Source organism: Falco rusticolus, chromosome 1, assembly GCF_015220075.1.
Source record: "Falco rusticolus isolate bFalRus1 chromosome 1, bFalRus1.pri, whole genome shotgun sequence".
In the NCBI taxonomy this organism is placed as follows: Eukaryota; Metazoa; Chordata; class Aves; order Falconiformes; family Falconidae; genus Falco; species Falco rusticolus.
Genome location: NC_051187.1, coordinates 119,612,256 through 119,638,284, shown reverse-complemented (window position 1 = coordinate 119,638,284; position 26,029 = coordinate 119,612,256). Strand labels below are relative to the sequence as shown.

Here is a 26,029-nt window from a genome sequence, read left to right as displayed (position 1 = left end):
ATCTATCTACAAAGCCCTTGGCTGCCTTATTCAATCTTTCCCTTCTCCTCCTCAAACAAGAAAGAAACCTTTGAAGTATCACAACTTCATTTTTTAGAATCTCTCCAACTGCCCCTTGCATTTGACAAAAAGGACCCATTGTGATTAAAGTTTAGTGGGATATGATTTGCTGAAGTCATGTGCTGTACAAAACAGTAAGCCAAATTCCACTTGGCAATAGCACCAGGAACCAACATTCATCACAACAAAAAAAAATATGCCAGTAAGAATTAATGTTTCATGACACTTGAGTGTCATTGAAGGAGAAAAACAAAACCAAGTGGATTTTTTTATTTAGTCCTAACTGTCAAATAAAAGCCACAGCTGATGGATCATTACATGCTCACAACTCATCATTTACCCAGGATACGCCAACAACGGTTTTGAAAAGACTCAACTTTTGTTGTCTAGACTGGCACTATGCTACCAGATAAATCTGAGAAAGCTTCCTTGCATCTGTCAAAAGCAGCAATAAGAGATAAATATGTACCTGCACTAAATATGTGGAACTACTAGTGTCATGAGCATTTGTGACAAGATGCAAGCAAAGCTGCAGAACAATCAATAATGACAGATTACAATTTGTAAACTGTAACTTTATGCCCTGTGGTTGAACACCCTCTGAGTTTTCCTAGTGTCAGTGTGCAAACATGTTTATCCGTCATATTCTTTAATACAGCTTTACAAATGCTTTGGCTGCTTTCAGGTTTTACAAGTAAGTCTTTCTTATTTAAATGGGGCTTGTTAAAATTAAGAGCTACAACCAGAAATCCAAGGTCTGTTGTTTGGGTTTGTTTGTTTGTTTTTTAATTGAGAAAATCACAATGAAGAAGGCCTGCTAAAATAAAAAGTGTGTTCTTGGTCTGACCCAGCAAAACCTTTTATATTTGTAATGTCAAAGGTAAAAATAAAAACAGGGTCAATTTGATCTTCTTCACATGTTGACTATGAAATACTTCACCAGAAATTGTTTAATTACTGGCTGCTTACAATCACAACACACAGAAAAACAGCTGTATCGCATACATACTATTAGTTATGCCTGAGTACTGGAACCAGTGGTCAGACCAATGTAATTAGCCCAGACCAAAACAACCTCAGATCATACTGTCTGCATGACATAAGATGTTTTTTGCATATACCTGATCCATGTACAACAGATCAGGAAAAGCCACAGGACACCTTAATTTTATTTTTTTTCTTTTCATGACAATGAGCTAGCGCAAAATAACCCATCCAGAGACTGCATGTTCAAAAGAACTTGTATCTTCAAGTTACAAGATCGTACTAAGAATAATACTCTGCTTATCAGCCTACCGAACTGGTACCAACCATACACAGTCCGAATGCATTGCAGCCTCACCTAATGCTATACCCATGAAATAACTATTAAACAAGGCGTGCCAAGCAGCCTCTACCACTCAAACTTTCTGCTCGCTTTTCTGACTCAGTGAGAATGTAAATTGAAGTAAATTCTGCCCTTTTTAATGAGAACAAATTAGATATCAGGAGATATTCTGAACAAGTAGGCTAATTAAAGACCTGAGCTCTACCTGCATGGACATTTCTGCAACCCACTGACACTGCACCTCTGCCACTCTGTTCAAGGACGAAGTTGATTTGCATCAGTTGTGACACACAGAGATGGATTTCAATAGCAAAGACAATTATCCATGCTCATAAAGTTCGTCAGTGCAGCCAAGAGACATCAGATCTAAAATAACCATTTTCACTGCTTAATGCTGTGTCTAAGGCGTAACGCACCAACACATACACAGTGCTCTGAACCATCACCTCCGCTGCAAGTTAAAACACTCTTGACAATTCTTGTTCACCTTCTGCTCAAAAACCTGTCGTCACTCCCTTACTCCCCAGGCTGGGCTGGAAGAGGTCCATCAGCTTTAGAAGGTTACGGTGTCGCCTGAATGAAGCGGAATGGCATGAAGGGATGATGACTTCTCTTTCTCCCAATTTCTGTGTTCCGTATATTCTAGTTTTGCTTTTCATCATCCTTCCTCCTCAGCTCCTTTTTATTCTTGTTGCTAATCTGAGCTCTCCACTGATGAAGGACCCTCTAAATCTTCACTTTTTTTTGTGCAATGAAGTTGAAAGAAGGCCTGCATGCCCTGTTTTAAGGAAGTCCTATTACTATCTTAAAACTATTTTTAAAAGACTTTAAGCTAGCATTTCCTTCAACACCGAGGCATGGAGAACAGGATTAGATATATATTCGCTTTCTGACAGAAAGAGTTAGCAAGGGATTTATTACATCGCTAGTTCATCTTGCAAGCTCTGCTTACAGCAGATGCTGACCTCTGTAGTCATAAATTCAACCCAACAAGAGAATATTGATTCAATTTTCTTTTTAATCAGAGGAAAGTATCATATCACTGGCATGTTGCTGGCTTGACAATTATAGAAGGAGCAGTTACCCAGCCGATGAAAGTCCAAAGACTCTCTGGCTCCCATTTTAACGGGGACTATGTGACATGAAAGAAAAATAAGCCAAACTAAACAATGACACCTACCTCCCAATCTTATGCAAGAAACACGATCTTCTTCAGAAGACTTCCTATTTATAACCTCCTAACTACTATGCAACCCCAAATATGCTACGCACTATGCAACAGCACTTCAGGGAAACCAGTCCCTGTGCCCTAAAGCACACACACTTTTCCAGCAGTGGCTAATATAAAAAGGTATTACCTCTACCTACAAATTTTGTCTTCTGTATAGTCATGCGGCACATTTTTTATACTATTAGCTATTTAGTTTGCTCCAACATCAATATATATCAGTCATACTTTTGGCACATGAATCTACTCACACAACTTTTCTCATCGCTGTTCAGGTTAAAAATCCAGCCTTGAAATTAAACTGAAAGTCTTATTTTTCCTAATTTTCCACCCTAATTACTCAAACCAGTGATGACTGTTGATGTGGCACAGCTCCACAAACCAGATTATTTAGTCACACAGCTTCCATTTTACACTTAAGGATTCTCAACAATTGACACACACACTTATCCACAATCCATTTTACGCGCATGAAGGACTGGATGACTGCATGCGACGTCCTGAGACCCTCCTCTGAAGGAGAAAGTGCAGCTTGATTACAAGCCACTTGCATATTTTATTCCAACAATGAAAGCTGGCAGGCAGTGAGGGAACTGTTTAAGATCATAGTCACAAGATGGCAAACACTGGAGAAGGTGAAGTGCTAAGTCAATGCACTTCCTTGCATCCTGGATGCTAGCCTGCCCTAGCCAGAGTAACTCTTTGGGAGCGCTTCCCTGGCACAGAAGTAGCCAGCAAGCTGTTTATCAGGCAGTGTGATTCACAGGGCCGTCTAACCAAAAAAAACCCCAAACAACCTCCAAACAAACAAAAATTGTTTTCCCCAGCCAAAAGCAACTCCTTGATCTGGTTCACTGTGTAGCCACATGATCAGTCCTGTCACAGAGCAGAGGAAGAAACAGAGGATGGAAACAATCATGTCTGCATCAGCCAGCTTCAACAGCTTTGCATCTGAATGTCAAGAAAGAAATAAATAAACAACTGAATTACCAGTTGAAAGGAAATGGAAAAGCCAATTATCTTCTCCAAAACTGAAGACAATTTATTCTGTGCGAAGGACCCGCACCAGTTCACTATAGTGGCTGAGTCTGAATGCTGCTTGAGAGCATACTTGCCCAAGGATGAATTCCATTTTTAATAGAGTAGCTAGGAATAGAAAAGCACACAAGAATGTAAACAATCTGGTGAGGTAATGGAGCTTGAAGACGTTCCCTCACATTTTAAATTCACCTTAACTACAGAAGGAAAATTCATCACTGATGCCTGGCACCAGGTGTAGTCAGCTAGCCCACAAAAACAAATTTGTTAAAACAATGTTACTTTGTTTCACCTTAGACACCAAGTGCTGTTGACCAGCTCTAATTGCTACTTTGACATCATAAACAAAATCTAAATGAAAGAGCCAAAAGGACACAGACAATGTGAGAATAGCACTCTCTACTCAACACAGCTGAAGGATTTTATTTTATCATAAATTCTCCATAAAACACAACACAAAAAGGTCACTCAACATTTTTAAAGTCCTATATGGAAACAGCAGACTTAACTGCCTAATGTAATGATGCATCTGTAATAATGTACATGTAATGTGTATGTAATAATGTCATGGAATGGAATGGAAAAGAATGTAGGGTGCTCTTCCCCCTGCTCGGCTTCATCTCACTGCCTTCTGCCTTTGGGTGGAATTCCACAGCAACATCAGCCCATCCAAGAGAGAGCTGCTACTGTCCCACCTTCCCTCTTGCTCCCATTTTGCAGTCCTGCCCCGTCCATTGCACCAGCACTACTGCTGGCACAATCACACGCTGACCTAATTCAGGGCACTGAACAAAACCTAATCCTGCTGAAAAAACCCACATTTTGAGCTGTTTCAGCTTCTTAAAAAGGCTTCCCACTCAGCTGAAAAAGCATCACAGCCAGCACATTAAAGAACATAGATGAGACAATGGCAGTCCTGAGTAACCTCATCCAAGCTAACGGTGACCAAGAGCCTTAGAAAGGATGAGTTTGCTGTTAAGAAGTAGGTTTGCAGGTCTGCCAAGAGGCCTACCAATCAGGGCTCTGCCCAATAATGCATTAGTGACTCAGGTTAAAGAAAGATTTATGTTAAGAAGAGTATGCTAAGGACAGGTGATGGAATGAGGTTGACTCCTGATTTTCTTCACTTGTGTTTTTTTAAAACTCCAATCCGACTCACAGTTCAGAAGTTATTTCAGCAGAAAAAATAGTTGGAAAGAACATTTTTGCAAAAAAAACCAATGTAGCTAAGAATTAAATTTACAAATGGATTAAACCAGCTGCTCTGCCTTTACCTCTCAGTTCTGCCTGTACTTAACACTCATTATACCTTCTTGTGGTAGAAGGCAATTCAAAGAAAGGCTGCGCTATATTCTAGCAATAATTACAATAACCATCACTGTAAAACCGGCATAATTTCTATCAGTGGAACAGGCTAACAGAAGTGGGAATTGCAGTACCTTTGAAAAAGGTTAAAGACTCAAGAGGAATTTGGTTGCAAAGGCATGGCTTGCAGCTGAAAGCAGCACTGAGAGATCAGAAACACAGCTGAGAACAAGGGTGCTGATAGAATAGTTGTGGAATGACTGAACCATCCCAGATCCACTAAAGCATTTTACTCCAAGTAAAATAAACCAACACACAAGCAGAATCTCACAGCAAGAAAAACAACCAAATGTAAATAATGGAATTATATATGACAGGTCTGCTTTCCCTTTTGTGCCTTTCCCTTTCCAAATAAATGGTTCCAAAAAGTTTGTCTACTCCTCTATAGCTTAGATTCTACTCCATTAAACATAAAATCTTCCTGGCTCTACTTTCAAAACCACTCAACTTTGATAATTTTCTAACTAAACAGTAACTCAGCAAGAATGTTAACTTCATCTATGCAAACGAAGGCGTGTAATGAGCAGAGCACAACATGTTAGCACACTTACATGAAACAAACATGTTATCCAGTTATATACATTTCATAAAAGTGAAGGCCAGAAAAACAGCGAGGTCTTTGGAGTGATGATGCTACAGACAATTAAAGGAAAAGGATATACCTCTTAAAGGACATCATAAAAAGCTGACAAAAAGACAAAACCCGATGCTTTAAGGGAGGCAGCCACTTACTAACGACAAAGAATTAAGATCAAGTCAAGTAGGAGAATGCTGACCTGGTCGCTTAATAGAAAGGATTGTCTCAGAAAGAGTTCTTACTGCTAAATGTTTCATCGTGCAAGATCATTACAGGACCAAGTACCCTTTTTCCACTCCCAGATCATCAGAAAAGAACACTAACTCCTGTTAAGAGCAGAAGAGGAATTCTAGAGGCAATCTCTTCTGGCTGGAAAATCTCTTAGAGTCCGTACAGCGCCCTTTCTTCTTTGCCTGGTGTACTGACAGCTCCCCCTTCTGTTCCAATCGACTTCGACCATCTTTCGGAGCATACACATACATAGTACATAGATCTATATAGATAGCTGGGGTATCTGCTAAGGGAGGACTATCTATATTAAGCCCCATGCCCCTTAATATAAGCAGGCCAAAATACCATGCCCACATTTTATAAGAGAAATACAACCTGATCACAAATGACAATCTGTTCCCAGAAGCACTACTTCTATTAAAAGCCCTTTTGATTACAGTACTTTAGTAAAGTTTCAATAAAAACAAATACTTTTGTCCTAAGCAACTTTCGTATTTAAGTCTGCGTTCAAAAAAGCTTCTATATTTCATATGAAACAGAATAGAAAGAACCCAAGAAGTAGGTATCAGACACAAAGAATCACCACTTGCAGCTCACTGCTCCATAGTGCACTCTGTGATAAACCTACTTACGGTCGTGCACTGTGTGTTGAAGCTATGCCACTATCACAGCACATTACTTAATTTAGCACTACAGCCCCAAAAACGTACCTTCAAGAAGACTGGGAACTGAGGGTTTAAAGCTTCGACTTGCACCTCTTCCTTCAGTGAACTGAACACCTGAGAGGGCAATACACGACAAAACCCAGTCGACAGCTCTTTGAGCCAGCTCTGGGCACGTTCCCCCATGGGGACCCTACAGGAGAAAGCTGGGCACCCAGACCCTCGCACCTACACCCGTTGCTGTTTCTAGCCTGTGCATCCCAGACAACCACCCGGCAACTTCATTACTAGACGCTGTATTAGAGGAAGCAAGATGGAAAAAACTGCACTTCGTGCTCGGTATGGAAGGCAGTAAGCCAAAGGGAGGCCCTCAAACTTTGTGCGAGCTCACCCCAGAACTTAGTTCAGCTAGTAATATAATAACCAAGAAACAGCTAAACCTTTCTATTGAGTGCGAGGGAGAAACCCACGTGAGGGAAGAACAGTTCCTTTGACTAAAAAAGCTCACACCGCCCCCAGGAGCTAACCCTGCCAGCTCGGCTCGGCCGGTCTTCCAAGCCTGAGGACTTTCATCGGGACGCTCCTGGTGAACACGGCCAGGCTAAGCCGCAGGCAGCGCGGACACTCTCCCTCCACTGAGGAGGGATACCTGGGACCACACAGGCCCCTCAGAGCCGGTTATTTTCCAGCTACCGGGCCGAGCTGCCGCACCCCCGCCGGGCGCCCAACCGCGCCTGCGCCGTAACGGCCGCGGGGGAGAGGGCGCCGCCATGCCGCGCGTGCGCCGCGCCTCCCCGCGCCTCCGCCAGCGCCCCGGGCGCCCCTGCGTGACGTGATTGCGTCAGACGCAGCCTCGACCTGGGGCGGGGCGGGGCCGGGGGGTAACGGCGCGATTTTTCAAAATGGAGGCGCTGGGGGAGGGGAGCGGCCGCCGGCCCCCGGAGCCAGCGGGCCTGGGCCGAGGCGGGCGGCGGAGGGCGCCGTGATGGCGAGTCGCGGTCGAGGTCCTGAGGAGAACCCGTAGCGAGAACCGGGGAGAGCGACCGGCGCCATGGCGACCTGCATCGGCGAGAAAATAGAGGTGCGGAACCCAGCCCCCTCCCGCCACCTGCGGGCCTGGCCGGGGCCGCCCCGCCATTTGCCGGGGTTGTGGGGCCGGTGGCGGGGAGAGGCCAGGCGGGGGCCCGGTGCCGGCTCGGCTCTCTCTCGGGCGGCTTGTTTGTGGGAGGTGGCCGCCGGGGCGTCGAGCGGGGCTCCTCCCAGGCCCGCCCGCACCACCGCGCCCTCCCGCTGCGGGTGCGGCCCGGCGGGCTGAGGTGGGCTGGACCCTCAGGCGCCTCTGGGGTCGGGCCGTTGGCGGAGCGGCCGTAGGGCCTCAGCCCGCCGGTCCCGCCACCCGCCCCCGGGGCCGAGCCGTGAAGCCTCGTTTACCCACTCGCTGGGGGTCCGGGCGGAGCGCCCCCGGGCGATGACACCCGGCGGGAGAGCGGCAGCCGCCCCGGTGGGCTGCCCGGGAGCCGGGCGGTGCCCAGGCCCTGTGTTTGCGGGGCGGGCCGGCCGTCGCTCCCCAGCCGCTGCCATAGCAGCGGGAGTGGGGGCGGGCGTCTGTTGCCCCCCGGGAGCGGCGGGAGAGGCGGCGGGAAGGTGGCGGCGCCGAGCTGCCGCGGGCAGCGCCGGTACCAGTGCGAGGCGACCGCCGGGCGGGGAGGACGATGCCGCGGGGTGTGCGGTGCGGCCCGGAGGGCTCCGTCCAGGTACCCCCCGGGCACCCCGGCGGCGGCTGAGGGTTTGCCCCGGCATCAGGGGTGTGGGGCCCCATCTCGAGGGCGAGATCTCTACGTATTGGGAGAGGGGCATCAAAACCTGGGCTGGGGCTGAGGGCGATGACTTATTTGCTCGTGTTGCAGGATTTCAAGGTGGGCAACCTCCTGGGGAAGGGCTCCTTCGCAGGGGTCTACAGAGCAGTGTCCCTGAAAACCGGACTGGAAGTGGCTATCAAAATGGTAAGGCAGCCAGCCAAGGAAGTCTCTGGCTTCAGAGAGACTGAACGTGGGCAAGTTGCAACAGGTTGGAGTTAGGCAATTGGACATTCATGCCTGGATTGCTTGTTTGTATCTAACGATATCTAGATTAGGATTCGATCCTGAAAGATGCAGTGCAACAAAGTAGACTATACAAATCATTAATAGAAATGCTTACTTTACTGTTAAAAGCACCTAAGCTCAAATATTCAACACTGTGTGGACAGTCAGTCCTATAATTTTTAATTCAGGAATTTGTAATCACAAAAGCTTCATTTAGAATCCCTGTGGCTGGAGAGGTCCTGGAAGAAATGCCTTGAAAAATTTCCCTTACTGCCAGGACAAACTGTTTGCAAAGGAAATTCACACATCATAGGTGTTTTGTCAGATCTACTTGTAATCTGTAGTACTTTGATTTAGCTACATTTTTAATGTTAACTATATTTAGTATATCTGCTAAATTAGGTTTCTTTGCGTAAGTATTTCAGAAAAAAAATTAATTGGTGTTAGTATTGAAAACATTAATGCTTACCTTCTTTCAGACAGTTGTGTGTTCCTCCAGCTATCTATGGTACTTGTTCATTAAAAGCATAATTAGGTTAAACTGTGGACACTTGCTTAGAAGTTTTCAGGCCAACATGCATCAAACATGTAAAATGTCAAGTTCACTTGAAACTAACATGTATGTAATTGATGTTGTGGTGCTTGAAATACATTCTTTCATCCATTTACAGATAGATAAAAAAGCCATGCACAAAGTTGGAATGGTACAGAGGGTTCAAAATGAGGTGAAAATACATTGTCAGCTAAAGCATCCATCTATACTTGAGGTAAGGATCTTTTTTTTGTAGAGAAGACTGTATATGTGACATGCTGTATAGTCTATAAAATGTATTTCAATTTTTTCATTGTTTTATATTCTAGCTTTATAACTATTTTGAAGATAGCAATTATGTATACCTGATACTTGAGATGTGTCACAATGGTGAAATGAGCAGATACATAAAGAACAGAAAGAAACCCTTTTCAGAAGAAGAAGGTGAGACTTTTTTTTTGTGTAGTTCTCTTTGCATTACTGTAAAAATATTTATAACTGCCATCACTGAACCAGTTTCTATAGCTTAAAACCTTGTGCTGAGTGATAATCTAGAGATTGATTACTGTAACACATATATTCACTTGAATTCCTGTATACTTTTGTTTCTGTTTATGCCATTTTACAGTAGCGTGTGTTCTTGGGGTTTAAAAAAAAAAAAAAAAGCTGTTATCTTGGAAGGTAGAGGTGTGTAGAAGGTAGAGCTTACTTTTGTACATAGAATTATGTTGAAGGTCAAGATTGAAAAGTTCCACAGAAGGGAACTGGCAACTTCACATCCACACATCTGCTTTCTTTGTGTTGCATCTCTTCACCTCAGTATTACTGTATTACGTGTCACAAGTTAAAAACCTTCCAGGTTAGAGGTTGCCTTATGTGGTATCACTGGAAGTATTTACTGTGTTCTAAGCTCTGCGTGGAAATGAAGGTAATGTTCTTAACTGTGTTGCTTAAGGGCTGAGTTAGTAAGGAAGTGTCCAATTTGACACTCCATCTAGAGTTTTTGAAGGACTGGCAATTGAAGAGAAATTCTACTATGGTTTTTACCTCCATTTCTTATGGAGAGTGCTGAAAATTTTGTCTGTCACTGAGTTCATTGTCAGAGTAACGCTAAAACTTTTTAAATTGGCTATGTTACTCTTTTGAATACTGTTTTGAGCAAGAAGGCTTGGAAAAAAATGAATCTTATGAATTTACTAATACTCCATTTTCTTACAGCTCTTTTTGAGAGAGAGGGTTTCAGTTAGAACACGGACCACTGGAAGCCTAACCAGAACAGCACTACTTAGAAAAAAGACAGCAAAGAAGCTGCAGTATATAATGTTTGAGGGCACAGCCAGACAAGCTAGTCTGGTCTCACCTGATCTGGATTCAGTGGTTATTGCCTCTGCAACGTAGCACCTGATCATCTCTTACCCAGTTCTTCCAGTTTACCTGCTTCTCTTATCAGTTTCTAATATAGTTCTGTTAAGCAATTACAGATAGGGATTTTTCACAACCTGGATCACAGGACTGGACTAAAGGGGTACTGCTCTACAGGCATCATGTGTGTAATTTGTGTCTCTTCCAGCAGAAAGAGTTCGCTTGATGGTATCTTAAGTTCTAAAAGCTGGTAAACCACTGACCTGGATGAAGAAGTCTCCTCCTCCAAGCAGTGGTTTCTGCTAACATTTATTACCTGCTTTGCCCTCACTTTGCTAAGAGAAGGAAGGCTGTAAATTGTTTGCTCTAGAAAGAATGATTCTTAAGATTGGTGTAATTGCGATACTGTAATAAATGATGCTGTTTCAGCCTGGATGAGGTTTTGTTATTCCTGCTGTAAGCTAAAATTCTTAAATATTCCCTGAATTTCTAATGTAATAGAACAGAAAGTCTATCCCAATATTGTGAATGTAGGTGTTTTTGAAAAATTGGAATAATACTAGCCTTGTCAGTTTGATAATTATAAAAAAAATATAAAATACAGGAGACATTTTGGATTATAATCTGCATGTAGTGAAGCTGCCTCATTTTGTATATTTGCTGTTTCTGAAAGTGAGAGGCGACTTAACTTTTTTAATGAGGAACCTGATTTTAAAAATATAGGCCAATTGAAAGTATTTCCAGTTCTGTTCACATTATTGTGTCAGCAAAAAACCAATCTGGTTACTGCATTACAGAACACCTTTTTTTTTTTTTTTTTTTTAGGAACTCTGTACATAATTGTGCCATGTTGTTTAAAGGAAAAAGCAGAAAGTTAATTTCAATCTCATTACCATGACGCTTAAATAGTGACGATGTTACAAGGATATTAAAAAAAAAAAAAAAAGACCAATAGCAGACTGCATGAAGTTGTTCTTTTCACAGCTATGATTTCAATTATGCAACTAAAATGTCTGGTTTTGTGTTTTGACAGCCCGACACTTCTTGCATCAAATTATCACAGGTATGCTGTATCTTCATTCTCACGGAATACTGCACCGGGACCTCACCCTTTCTAACATCTTACTCACCAATAATATGAATGTCAAGATTGCTGATTTTGGACTAGCAACTCAGCTGAAAATGCCTCATGAAAAGCATTATACCATGTGTGGAACTCCAAATTACATTTCTCCTGAGATAGCCACAAGGAGTCCACATGGACTGGAATCTGATGTGTGGTCTTTGGGCTGTATGTTTTACACTCTGCTTATTGGAAAGCCACCTTTTGACACCGACACGGTCAAGAATACGCTGAATAAAGTAGTATTAGCAGATTATGAAATGCCAGCGTTTTTATCAAGAGAGGCACAGGACCTTATACATAGGTTACTTCGCAAAAATCCAGCAGATCGTTTGAGTCTTTCCTCTGTGTTGGATCATCCCTTTATGTCCAGGTGTAGCTCTGCACGGAGTAAAGATTCGGGAACTTCAGAAGATTCCATGGACAGTGGAAATGCTACTATCTCTACAACCTTCACAGGTTCTTCCAGCATCAGTACCAGTGGTTGCTTGAAGGAAAAGAAGAAGCTGTTAGTTGGACAGCCGCTCCCAAACAAAATTACTTTTTTTCCTAAAACGAGGAATTCCAGTAATAGTTCGTCAGTAGATGGAAGTGGCTTTTTCCAGCAATGGGGAATTCAGGGAAAAGAAGTGGGCGTAACTGGCAGAGGAAGAGCAATGCAACTTGCTGAAGAGAGACCACATTCGCGCTACCTCCGAAGAGCCCACTCTTCAGATAGGTCTGGCACATCCTGTAGTCAGACTCAAGGCGTATCAAATATTGAGAGATGTCACTCTGTGGAACTGCTTTCTAAGCCTAAAGTAGGAACAAGAGAAAATACAGAGTGCTTTTCACCTGCGAACAGCTATACTGATATAGGAGAAATATTTAAGGAGAAGACTTCTAGTAGTTCTGGTTCTTTTGAAGGGCAAATATCTCCACCTGTAAAAGATCAACCACAGTAAGAAACAGTTTTTCCTAAGATGAAATTTAGAGCTGCCTTATATGTTAAATGTGTGATTTTTTCCTGTAACTAAGCTGTAGTAAGTGTCCAAAGTCTACACTTGTAGCTTGAATAGCAAGTAGGAGAGGTCAATAGTTAATGCTGTTGCTATGTAGGGGTTTACCTCCCCGCTGTTCCTATCTCAGTCTCCATCTATTATTGTAGCTTTTATTTATCCTGGTAATAATCTTATTATTGGCTTACTGCCATATGCAGCAAGGTGAGTGTTTCTTTCCCCACACTAATTGTAGTAGAGAGCCTTACTAATTCTTTGTAGAAGAGATGTAGACTAGGCCAGAAGGCATTCAGAGTGTGATTACCAATGCTTTAACTTGCTGCTCTGTTCTGGTTGTGGGGTTTTTTCCTGGCTTTTTTTGCTGTTCTTTTCTGTTATGCTTAGACAAGATAAAGGAAGAAAAAAATACAAAATTAGGTGATGGATTATAAAATTGGCGTACCGGAAAGGAAAATAATACTCAAAGATAATTATCTGAGACTTAGTTCTGTCCTTAGTTGTAGTTTCTAGGTTAATATCCTGGCTTCTTTGTATACATTGATGGACTTCCCCAGCTGATATAAACCAACTCGGGGATCAAGTCTACAACTGACGCCAGAGTGGTGTTGGAGGCCTCATCCTTACCTTCTGAGCTACACTGCTACACAAATAGAGTCCTCCTTTGTGATAACTTCAGTCTATGCTCCGAAGTTTGCTTTGTTTTTTCCCTCAGCAGGGTATCAAGTAACACTTTCCTGTTTTAACAGAAGGGCTATTGCATATCTTAGTTGTTGCATTTCTCTCCACATTAAGTGGCAGCTTTGGTGGTTTAATATGTTTTTCTTTTTGCAAATCAGTTACGTAAAAATGCAAATAAGCACTTTGCCCTGTAGAAAAAGTAAATGGAGTGTTTGACATAAGCCTCTGTTCAGCAAGTTCAGTGGGCATGTGCATTCTTTTTAGTTTGAGAAATATTTGATGAATCCAAAAAGAAATTCTTACGTGCAAATGTTAACATAATGCTTGCTTGTTTTCCCCATGACATAAAGACATACTGAACGTAGAAGTGACAGAATACTAATATGAGTGTGCAGATTAACTGAATGGTTACTACTGGTTTTTACATGGTTGATTATAGGAGAGTCTCTTGCATCTACAGTTAGCCTGCACAGCAATCATAAATGCAAGGTTCTAACACTTACATTAGATACTTCTATTTTGGGTTGGGTTTTTTTTTTATGACGACTTGAGTCCTTGCCAATGCCAAAGTGGTGATCATCACAAAATGAAAGTACAGACAGATACCGGCTATAGAAACGGACAACCACACAGGAGCTTAGTGTTGACTTTGCAACAGATACAGTAACTGTTTCTGTATGTATTTTTCAGTGTCTGGATTATGAGTTCACCTGTGACTACATATGTCTAAAAAGCTGGTAAAAAATCTTGGTAATATTTGGGATTTACTATAGTTTATGTAAACTCAAGTTATTTTAGGTGATGTGTATTAGGTGACATTTAGGTGATTGCCTACGTATTTCAGCTGCGTATGTGTGATGCTGAATGAGAGCCACTGGGGTCATGTGCATCATCCCTGTGTCGTCTTCAAGGTTGTTTCCTACTTATACTGTGAATTAAGAACTAGATATGTGAACATCCACAGCCGGCAGCATTATCAGTAGCTCTTTTGTTCATATATCTCAGTTCCAAGAGTCTACTAGTGAGTGCTAACAGGCTTAAATCTGTGCTGAAACTGTTCATTCCATTTGGAAACAGTATTTTTTTATGCTTTACCTAATGAATATTCCCCATGAAAAAAGAAGCACGTTTTAAGCTGTCTAGGGCTGTGAAATGCCACCTGTGTTTCTTCAATATTCTAAAAGTGTTGTGGCTTCTGTAGCTGTAACATAATTTTTGCTGTGCAAATGTCTTTGATGTAATCTTGATTACATATGTAACTTCTTTTTTCAGCTCGAATTATCTCTGCACAATGAAGCCCCAGGTTGGTTTGTTAGAGCAGAAGTCCCAGGCTGAAACAATGCAGCAGTGGCTTGGAAGCATGCAAACAAATGGTGTGTTATCAATCGGTTGTTTATTTTTGCACTCAAGCCGGAGTAGCGACTTAACAGTTTCTGTGGGTTTTTCTATATTTCACTTCTTTAAACTTATAGCAGAAGTGTCTGTATGGCCAAGTAACTGATACCAGCGTATAAGGCTGGCATCTGACATAACAGTGACTGGATGTTAACAGAGGCTACTTTCCAGTTCTGAATGAAAAGCATGGGAGACCCTAAATTGACTTGTTTGACGCAGATTGATTTCCAGCATCGCTGATCTGTAGACTCATTCTTAAGCAAGCAATTGCCCACTGGAAACGTTGTTTTGTCTTCTCTTTTGGTCTAAGCTGTAATGCTTCAGTTTCATGAGGTAGGAATTAATTTCAGAAGGTTCTGTAGTTAGTGTTCCTCTTAAGCTCTTGGGTTGGTATAATGAATTGTATCTAACTGCCTTTGTAAGAGTCGAAGAAATTGTACATTGAATTTGAATACTTAACTTCCTGAAATGAGGTTGTTCTCTTTTAGTATTTTAGCAATTTAAAAAAAAAAAAAATAAGGAAAACCATTCTAGAACCTGCCGTAATTATTCAGTTGTGACTTGAAATGTGTAACTATAAACATGGGACAAAAGATGGGCAGGTGAATCAAAAGCTCTGTTAATTTAGTTGTGTAAATACTCCTTAAGAGAAAATGGGACCTTAGTGAATGAGAAAGATAATGAGGCTGCAGACGGAGGGGTGGAGGAAAGGACAAAAGACGCAGGAGGGAAGGAGGTGTTCTTTGTCGTGCATCATGTTACATCATTTACAAATAATGTAATTTAATCATAAATTGAAATCGCAAATCCATTCTGGCCTTTTTTTGTTTTGATATTATTGGACTCCTTCCCTTCCTGTCTACAGGGAATTGAACTTGCATGACATATGGTCTGAATAATCCTGTTTTAATTTTTAGTCCCTTTTCAACTGTCCCGCAATATGGCAGGAGGAGTGCAGTACTTAGGTAGGTGGGATGAAAGTTGATCAAGGGCTTAAATATCAAAACTAGGGAAGCAGTTATAAGAAGTTTAAATATAAAAATAGGTTTTTGTCTTTTAACAAGTGATTGGAAATAAAACAAGAGGTTTAGAGGATTCATTTAACATCTTGAGTACCAAAACTTCTGGTTGATGCTGAAACACTAGTTAAATAAGCTGAAACTTAAATGAAACTTGGTACTAGCAGTTATCTGAATGGCAGGTAAACTGTGTTTTGGTGGAGTAAACTAATTCTTGTTTAAGTATCTATTTGAAATAGTAGTTTGTAAATGGTTTTGCAGAATGATTTGCTGTATGTTAAGACTGAAGGCCATCATAACTGAAATTTCGTAACTTTCTTTTAAGCAGCATTGGAATTTTGTTAACACCGGTATTGATTGGTGCTAAAGTCATAGCCTAATGATTTGGACCGAGGATTAAAGAAAACCCATTCTCCACTTAAGCCTTCTAAGATGATATTTTGGAAAGCTTATAAAAACATAATAGCATTTTTTTTTTTCCTTCTGACTGTGACTCTTCGAATCTATAACGTACCTTTATGATTCTTTCAGTTCCGCCGAGACCACCTGCAGACCTAACCGGCAACAGTAATGCACATGGAGGTTTTCGTTATCATCTGGATATGCAGCAAGATGCATCAAGAAATACATGGAACACCTTAAAAGATATAAGGAATCACGATGCATCTGTTGACTATCCACATTCTTTACACCAGAGAAACCCTAAGAAATACATCCCTGGAGTTCTCTGCAAACCTGACAAAATTCAACCATCTTCTGCATGTGGCCTTTGGTCAACTTCAGAACAAAACCAAACGTGGGGCAAAGAACCACCAGCACATCAGAAACCTACACTGCGAAGTATAGTATCGCCTCTCAATGCTCACAGGCTAAAACCAATCAGGCAAAAAACGAAAAATGCAGTGGTATGTATCAGTTCCTAAAATGGAAGCAACATAAGAGATAGTCACACTGTATTTAATACTTAAAAATCACTTGGTAAACTAGAAGCATTTTTTTTAGAAAACAATCTATAATGACCTAATTTAAAGTTACATTGGTAAGATGCATCTTAATTTTTGGGTATGGAGCTCTCGTGGTCACTACCTGCAGTGACGTGGCATTGCTTTTAGCTTACAAGCAAAGAAGCTGTAGGTAGACACAGCAAATATTACGTGCATATATACTACTTACTGTTCTGAAACTTTGTCCTGCTTAGCTGTACAGTTGCACTTAAGATTAACTATGTCAAATGCATAAAACACTTCCACAGATTAGATAAATAGCTGAATTAGAAATGAAGAGTCTTGCTCTCAAGTACAAACTTGAAACTTTTTCCTATAGCACTGCTTTTTCCCTGTCTTGTGGGTGAGGAAGCAAAACAAATTCTATTAATCCTTACCGATCATCACTTTACGTTTTTCTGGTTGGTTTGTTCCTGGTATTGCCTGTTGTTCCATTTCTTATAATCTTGTTCATCCTGTCATGCTTCCCCCCACCCCCAATTTCTTTTTTTGAAAAAACACATAATAGAGCTGACCTGTCTTTGATTAGTCACTTAAGAAGCCCCACCCTCACTGACCAGGTTTATAACCATCAGTCACGTTGCAGTGTTCTGCTTTAATAGCACTACTAAGACAAGTTACTGTAAGTAGCATAAGTTTGCAGTGCATTTGAGGAAAAATAAACTAATGTTTTTTTAAAGCATTTGTGGAAAGAAATGTTATCTTATCTTGCCAGAAACTAAAGTTTTTTAATTTCTGCATTTAAAATATTTCAGGTGAGCATTCTAGATACCGGGGAAGTGTGTATGGAGTTTCTAAAAGAACACCATCCACAAGAACTTGTGAAAGAAGTTCTCAGAATATCTTGTGATGGAAATGTGGTATGTTTTCAGTTTCTTCACTGTCGGGCTTAGAGTATTCTGTTCTTTCAGAATTTTTTTTAATTTTCATTTAAGTGTTTATTTGTTTGGAAATGCGATATTTACATATGCACAGCTATAAACTCCTTTTTTTTTTTTTTCCCCTGTAGTACAGCCATACAAATATAGGTAGCCAGCAATTATTTCAGAGCAAAATTAGGCTTAACTTTTGGAATAGGTGAAGTATTGTTGAAAAACTGTTGCTGTTAAATAATTACTTAGAGGAATAGAGCAATATGGTAAGTAATTAAACTGGTTATTTCCATACCTGTTGAAGTAGGGAGTGCTGTAGTAAGTTGCAACTATAAACACTTTTTTTTTTTCCCCTTTTTATAGATTGCAGTGTATCATCCAAATGAAGGAAGAGGTTTCCTTCTCGATGACAGACCTCCAGCTCCTCCTGAAGGCATCTGTATGTATAATTTTGACAACTTGCCAGGTAACTTGAAATTTATTTTAAAATTATGATGGTTAATGTGACTTTAAAAAACAAAAAAAAGAGAATGTTGTTTGAGACTTTGGCTTTTAGCTGCTACTTTTCAGATTGTGAAGATAAAAATCCTTTCAGAATAAGACTCAAACTACGGTTTAACTGGGAACTGTATTTTTGAAACTTCGCAAGAAAGTGTAAACCTGCAGGTTTACATTCATTTTGCATGGAAGTTAGAAGGAGTCACTTACCCCTTTATAATACACTATATAATACAGTGTACTAAAATTAAAGCTTTCATAATGTTCTCCTTGTTCATATTGGAAACTGTTTACGTATGAGTGGAAAAATACGATGGAGTCATTTTTAAACCAGCAACTTTACCTTGTGCTTCCTAACGCTCATAGCTCGGGGAGGAAGGGGAAAAACACATATTTGAAAGCATTGACAAAGTATTTAATGTAGTCAGCTGAAGAACAAGTATAAGCTAACTGTAAGCTCTTAAGAGACAAGCAGACTTTTCTGCTAATTAGACATCAAAGTTAGGTTTTACATAAAGCCAGGAAGCCGTCTGGACCATGATATCTAGTTGAACAGTATATGCAGCACTTCACTATGTTGTTTAGGTTTTGAACAATGTTAATTGAAGCTATTCAAGTGAAGCTATTGAAGATACACACTTTTCTAATAGTTGGTGAAAATAAGTCAGTTTCTTTGAATATACTTCTGTAAAGTACTGAAATGTTGCTCACTACTTTTTTTGTTAAACGCTGTGCACCAGCTCGGAGGGAAGTAACTTAAAATATGTATTTGATAGCTGAAAGTACTCAGATCAAAGCTTTTAAATTTTCTTTTTTTAGAAAAGTACTGGAAAAAATACCAGTATGCAGCCAAGTTTGTGCAGTTGGTGAGAACAAAAACCCCCAAAGTTACGTTCTACACAAGATATGCCAAGTGCATGTTGATGGAAAACTCACCCACTGCAGATGTTGAAGTCTGTTTTTATGATGGTATGTATTCGTTTTGGCAATTATGCAAATAGTTACTGTGTTGTTAAAGGTGCACTAGAATATTGCCAAATGCTGAACTTCAGGTTGAAGAGAATACTAGAACCTTTGGGGTTTTATTTGCCACTCTGCCTTTATTCTAGCACTTGCAGATCAGTTTGTTTTTCATTAGTTGTTTACTGATGTCTTCTTCAGGGAGTACATGTTACAAAAGTGTTATTTAAATTACGCCTTGTTTTTATTCAGGAGCTCTTCTTTGAATCTACATTTGATAGTTAACTTAGGGAAAGGTGTGTCCATACTCCAAGCTTTCCATTGTTGACTGAGGTAATGATATTACCACGAACGTTGACTGGAGAAAGCAACTGGCTGCCTTTTCCAACTCTACCCTTCATAAACTAGACTGCACTGATGATGGTTTTTTCACTGTAGGCTACAGTCAATTAGGATGACTTGCTATATGCGTAGACATACCTCAACAGAATTTGTGACAAATAAAAAAAAAGACTTAACAGCTTTGTTTCATTGTGGAAACGCTATTGAAAGAATGGGCGTCTCTCTTACAAAGACATTCAAACGCTGATAAAGCCTGCTTAACCAATTTTTGGCAATGCTGTTACAGATTTTAATATTGCCTCAGATTGTTTAGAAAGGTAGTTCTTAAAATATGTAATAAACACATTATTCAGCCCACTTAAGTAGTAATCTTTGGCCACAGAGGGCATTACGTTAACATCATAGTTCCAGTTTAAGTGGCTCTTTATATCTGCTAGACATAGAGCTCACACAGGAGCGGTTTTATTCTTGCAGTAATTAAGTCAGTGAGGTACACTTTAGAATGTAATGGCAGAAATCTGTATTTTATAGAAGCTGTTATACGATTCACAGTAGAAGTTTATGGGTTTTTTTACAGGAGCAAAGATACACAAGACAGCTGGTATAACTCGTGTGATTGAAAAATCAGGGAAATCCTTCACTTTGAAAGGAGAAAGCGAAGCAGGTTTGAAGAAGGAAATACAAGCTTATATGGATCATGCAAATGAGGTACGCTGTTCTATGTAGACATTTTTCCAGTGCAAAGCAACTACCTGAAAATTCACTTTCTTTTTCACAAATGTGCTTCTGATGTTGTTTTTCATATTTTTATTTTTTCCCCAAATTTACAGTAATAAGGAGGGATGAAGAAGTGTGGGGTTTGTTGTTTTTGTTGGGTTTTTTATAAGAGTGAGTATCCCTGTTGCCTCTACATTAACAATGCCTTATGGGAAGAATGTTAGGAAATTCTTACTAGTGTGTACAGGGTTAAACAGAACAAATGAAACTGCTTTATACAAGTTTAAAAAACCTCAAAACAAACAACCTAAACACATACTTCTCCCCAAAACAAACAAACAAAAAAAAACCAACAGAAAAAACACACACACAAACCTCCACTCCACCCTGCAACCCCCCTGAAAAAAAAACACCCCAAAACAAGCACAAAAACCTGCCAAGTGTTTAACTGGCCTGCCTGCTGTGCTTTCTATCCCTTTAGGCAGGTCATCCAGTTAACAGTCATGAGTAATTTTTTTGTCTGTGAACTTAGGAAACAGTAAAAATACAGGGCAAATTTCCTATTCAGTCTTCTTTAAGTTCTGTTGTTTTCTGGAATAGAATTCAGGGGGCTTCTAGTCCTCTGTCTAGCTCTACTAAAAGGGAAGAAGTGATTATTAAGAGCATAATTCCAGATGTGCTGAAGTTACAGGGAGTAGTATAGTTACAGGCTGTAGTAAAGGTTTTTGAATTGCCTCCGTAGTGCAGCTATTGCTGATACTCAGTACCCCTGAAAAAAGCATTCCCTTGTGTAGGCTCACCTGCCGTGCTAAACGTGTAGGAAATGGTTATATTGTTCTCAATTAAAAACTTTTTAACAAGTTCCTTCTAATTCCAGGGACATCGTATATGCCTTGCACTGGAATCTGCCGTTTTGGAGGAAGAAAAAAAGAGTGAAAGCGTTCCATTTTTCCCAATAATTGTTGGAAGGTAGTATATTTAACTTGAAAATACTTATACGTTTGAATACTCCCACTAAGCAGCTTTATGCAGCTAATGTTTGCAGAAGCCAGGGTTGCTTAACAGAGGCTTATAGTCATTAGCAAGATAAATATTAACTTGACAGCATGTAGGAACACCTTATTTTGGACCTGCAAAGCCCCCTTTGATACTAGGACAATATACACTTGTGGATTTAAGATTAAACCAGGCTAACGGCACATGTAAAAACAGTTCTGCAGAAGACCGTTGCCATCAGGTGCTTTGTGCGGTCCACGGGAAACTGAAGGAAAAGCTATTTTGTCCTCACTCGTTTCTTTATTCCTTTTTGAACAGACCTTTTCCCAATTTGTCTCACTATTTTTCCAGAAAACCTGGCAATAGTGAATCGCCACAGGCTGTAGCGCCTCCGCTGTTGGACAATACAAACTGTTTGAAAGAAGTTATGGCACTGGATAGAAATACAGCTGCCAGTTCTGCTCCAGTTCAAACTCCAAACTGTACTCCTCCTGTAAGTACACAAGAACATACAGTGGAAACTACTCATCAGTAGGAATTCAGATATTTTTTTTGTATTTGAACTAATGGATGAACATTTGTAAGGATGTAGGCTCTTGTTAGCCGTTTGTGAGCATATTGATTAGAAATGTTAACTTTGAGTTCAGCTGGCTGGGTATCTGGATTTAAGATTATCTGAGAAATCAAGATCCTCCAAAACTTTAGCACAAATGCCTCCTGGGAACATAGTTTGGGAATTGCTTACTCCTGTTGTACAGCACTGTCTTCCATTTGTTTTGGGAGAGCTCGGAGGTGCCCTCAGGCCTGTGTATGGCATGGTCGTCACAAAGGGTATTACACTTGAGGTCGTTCTGGAATAATCAAGTGTTAGTGTGTATAAATATATTTACAATTACACTTCTTTTATATACGTATAGCCAAAAAGGTTTTGTGTGCGATTTCATCTAGCTTGTTTAAAAGCCCCTCAAAGCTTCAACTGCTGCATCACAGCCCTGAAACAGGATCCCCAGCTGACTGAATTGTACTGGGGTCTCGGCACGCTGAGACTGTGTTGTGAACTTTGTTGAACTTACGTGGCTCTGCATCTCCGTCCTTCGGTTGTGCAGCACATGTCCTTAGCGCAGTTGTTGCTTGACTGAAATGAACCTGGCAACAAAAATTCTGTAGGGCTTCAGTATTAGTGTTGATCTTTACACTGACTTAAGGATACCCACCACCGGAGTTCTAACTTGAGGGTTCAGCATTCAGACTCATTCTTTGTGTGCCATATAGCAAACGCTTGGGTCTTCTGTAAGACTTTCTCTGTTTGCATTCTCCTCTGAAGTACGTATTTCTAAGCAAAATAACACAATAGCTGGTTGCCTTTCGGTGTTAACCCTCGACTCTTACCAGTTTCTTTATACTTGAACTAGATCTGTATATCCTGAGGTACAAGATGTTTCTTTCAGGTTCCCGTAACTATCTGGATCCTAATCTCTTTCCTGACCAAGCTGCCCTATTTCAGAGGCATCTTCTGACTTTTACCTTTTCACTGAACCCTGAATCTTAAGTCCTGCTAAGCCCACCACCTCATTTGCCATCTCTCTGACTATGGGAGGAGGTATCAGAGTAGCAGAACTTTTACAGAAGCAGATGTGTTCCTCCTAGACAGTGGTAGTGGCCTTGTCCTGAAGACCTCCAATGTTTGAGCCTCTGTTGTTCTTCTGTTCATAACAGACTGTATGTGCTGTAGAATTCTTCTATTCATGTTTAATATTCTAGTTTCCAATTAAGAGTAACGTCCATGTTTTTGTAAAATATTGGCCAAGTGGTCATTGGGATGAGGGCTATTTTGTAATCATGTGCTGAACATTTTTGTTGAAGATGGACAGTATTTTCTGACAGTTAAATAAGGAAAAATGGGGCTTAATTAGAAAAAAATCACTTGGGGAAAGCGATCCCTTTGAGTACAGGGCAGTGCAAGAAAAACAGTCGTAATACTGAGGAAGTCATATGAAATCCTGTGGCGTTTTTAGAATGTAATGGTGTTAAATGAAGCATATAGACTAAATCTGTCTGTGTGTATGAGAAGATTAAAACAGGTGGTAATTGACCCCTACAGCTAGTACATAATCTGTTGGATGAGTACTAAGGCTGCTAATACTGTGCATTTCTGGGTTTTAGGTGGTGTCGTATGAAAAGTCTGCGTTTATGACAAATGCTGCTGAAACTACGTGCTCCTCTGTTCATCAAACGGAATGCAGTCCAAATTCAGCCCAACTTCTAAAATCTGTCTTTGTGAAAAATGTTGGTTGGGCTTCTCAGGTGAGAAGTGAATTCTGATAAAGGAGGGGTGTCTGTTATTTTTTCCTATTAAACTTGAGATATGTATTTTTAAGTAATTTACTTTAAACTTGATCTGTGAGGAATACATTCAGCTATGCTCTGTTACAGTTTAAATCTGAAAATTGTTATGTGGAAAGATTCTTCCAAGTAAGTGTCCTAGATAAATAGGACAGTGCTTCAGTTACCACAATTTTCCTGGGATGGTTATTGCCTATTTTAGTGTCTTCGGTCATCTAAATCTGACTCTAGTAAAAAATCAAAGCTGTTACATCTGCATTAGTGGACAGAAATTTAAAGGTGTCATGACGAAGTGTTTTTACCAGATCTATACAAGAAGAATGAATCCGCCTGTCCAACAGGAAAAGCTGTTTCCATAGAAATTTTTCCTCTGCTTTTCTGTGGGACCAGCTTTAGATGTAAAAGTTGTTCTCTGCAATCCAGATAAAGTAGCTTCCTGTCCTAACAGAAGTTTGCTTTACATATATAAACTTTAAAATGTATATGGCTCTGAACTCTCACAGGTGGGCCTTCTGTTTTACGTTTGGTCCTTTTTAAAATGCCTTTAGGCGTGGTTAAAGGCACTTGTTCGTTTAACTGTCATTGAAAAAGGATGACTGAAGCAGAGTATCTGAAACCTTTGGAAGTCTGACTCTTGAGACTGCGTAAGACTACTTACTCCAAAGTAGTACACACGCAATCTTTAAAAGACTGACCAAGATACCTAAGTCACTTCAGCAATTCTGAAGAATTTTCAATTAGAAAAACTCTAGGTACACATTCTTGTATTTTATGTTCTCAAACCATAATGCAACTTGTTTTGTTAGCTGACCAGTGGAGCGGTGTGGGTTCAGTTTAACGATGGATCCCAACTGGTAGCCCAGGCAGGTGTTTCTTCTATCACTTACACATCTCCAGATGGCCAGACAACTAGGTGAGTCCATCACTGCTATAAAAACAGCCCAGTCTGCTGTTGGTACAAAGCTGTTAATGCATAGCAGCTATGAAGTTTATGTTTTTGTAAATGTTAAAGTTTTTTTTTCCATTACTTGTTGGTTGATTAGCTTTATATAAGCTTGATAAATGAAGAGAAGGATCTACAGCTTTGACTGAACTCTGCATAACAAATAACCCCAAACAAACTGGGAATGCATGTACTTGGTCTCTAGAGTGTAGCCACTATTCCTGTATAGTATTTAAAAGAGGGAGGGGAAGAAAAATAAGGTTTTATTATTCCCCTCCCCCAAGACGCTGCTAGATTAGGGAGATAAGATGTCACCACTGATGCATAGACCTGAAGTGCTCGGGTGAAGTTTTGCCCATCTTTTGGCTACTAGGCACTTCCCACACAAACGCAGCCACTCAGTACCGTGCTTCCTTTGTGCAGTGTTCAAGACTGTAACAGACAGTTGGTTCAGATGGTATTACAGCTTGACGCATGGTTTAGATATTTAGCTGAAATGCTTTTTTCAGTTAAATACATATATGGAACGGGAGCCTGGATTTAAGCCATCAAGCTCAATCAGTGTGTCTAGGTGTACTTAAAATCTGCTTGCCTGTAAACAGGCAAACCACTCGGGTTTTGAAGTAATTACACTGTCCTGAAATTTATTTCAAGCATCTAAATTTTTCTGTGCTTATTTGTCTTTCTAGGTATGGAGAAAACGATAAGTTGCCAGAGTACATCAAAGAGAAGCTGCACTGTCTGTCTTCTATTCTTGTGATGTTTACCAACCCAGCTGGTCCCTGCTAATTAAAGCAGTGCAGGTGTCAGGACACAAGAGCTTAATAAACCCACTTACTGACTTTGATGTGATGTGACTGATCTTACTGAGCTTATGCAGAAATTCATTCAAAAGCTGGTAAAAAAAAAATAGGAAGGGGAAGGTTGCTCTGTTTCTGTGTAGCAAATTGCTTGTAAAGTATCATACAAAGCGTTTTTTCCTCAAAATGATGGATAAACTTGCTCAAGTAAAACTTTGAGCAACTTAGTTCTAGATAGCATCAACTACTTGGAAATAATCTGAATCTGTTGTATTTTTTTTACGCCCAGTGCTTACTTGGTGCCGACAATCAAGGAAAGTGCATCTGTGCTGTTGATGTGTTTGTATTTGTAAATAACTTGTATTTTTGTCTTACAAGTAATATATGTAAATATGTATATGTTTTACAACTGTTTTTATTTTTTGTAGCATCAGCTTTTAACTTTCTTGCACAAGCATTTTATACGAAAAAAAAAAATTAAATCCAGTGGCAATTGTCCAGACCTATTTGTTTGTTTCATGTTCAAGTGATGGTTGGGTGAGAGCCCTTTTCTCTGTAGTATTAACCACAATTTATAACAGGAACTGATCTGGTGTCTTAGAACATCAGAGGTTGGGAGTTCAGGGCTGCGTGAAACTTGGACCAGTGGTATAAAGCTATGGCAGAAGTTACTTGGCCTGCAAGTGCACTGTAGTTCGCATGTTCAGATCTTAGCTTTGGCCTAGAGATGAGTAAAACCAGGAGCACATAGATAGGAAAACAAACTGCACCTACTGTAGTAACTTAAGTTGTTACTTGGTAGGAATTTTATTAACTTAAGATACTTTTACCTTGTCTTACACAATGAAGCACACTAACAAACTGGAGTAGCTCTA

The 26,029-nt window shown here is 40.3% G+C and overlaps 1 protein-coding gene and 1 long non-coding RNA gene across 4 annotated transcripts in view; one reads left to right on the top strand and one right to left on the bottom strand.

The window, feature by feature from the left end:
- Positions 1-7,228, bottom strand: part of LOC119152640 — a 30,607-nt gene extending 23,379 nt beyond the window's left edge. For all 3 annotated transcript variants that reach the window (XR_005105831.1, XR_005105834.1, XR_005105833.1), the window contains exons 1-2: positions 7,016-7,228; positions 6,537-6,605 (exon numbers count right to left, since the gene is read on the bottom strand). This is a non-coding gene — a long non-coding RNA (uncharacterized LOC119152640). The remainder of the gene's footprint in view (positions 1-6,536; positions 6,606-7,015) is intronic.
- A 149-nt stretch (positions 7,229-7,377) lies between these two features.
- On the top strand, positions 7,378-25,652 carry PLK4 (polo like kinase 4). The gene is made up of 16 exons (XM_037398141.1): positions 7,378-7,569; positions 8,396-8,491; positions 9,244-9,339; positions 9,434-9,548; positions 11,500-12,529; positions 14,538-14,638; positions 16,211-16,584; positions 17,439-17,543; positions 17,919-18,021; positions 18,873-19,022; positions 19,933-20,063; positions 20,950-21,041; positions 21,420-21,561; positions 23,232-23,372; positions 24,218-24,324; positions 25,044-25,652. Exons 1-16 carry the CDS (start codon positions 7,540-7,542, stop codon positions 25,141-25,143), a joined length of 2,913 nt encoding a protein of 970 aa, XP_037254038.1. The 5' UTR covers positions 7,378-7,539; the 3' UTR covers positions 25,144-25,652.
- Positions 25,653-26,029: the final 377 nt, after the last annotated feature.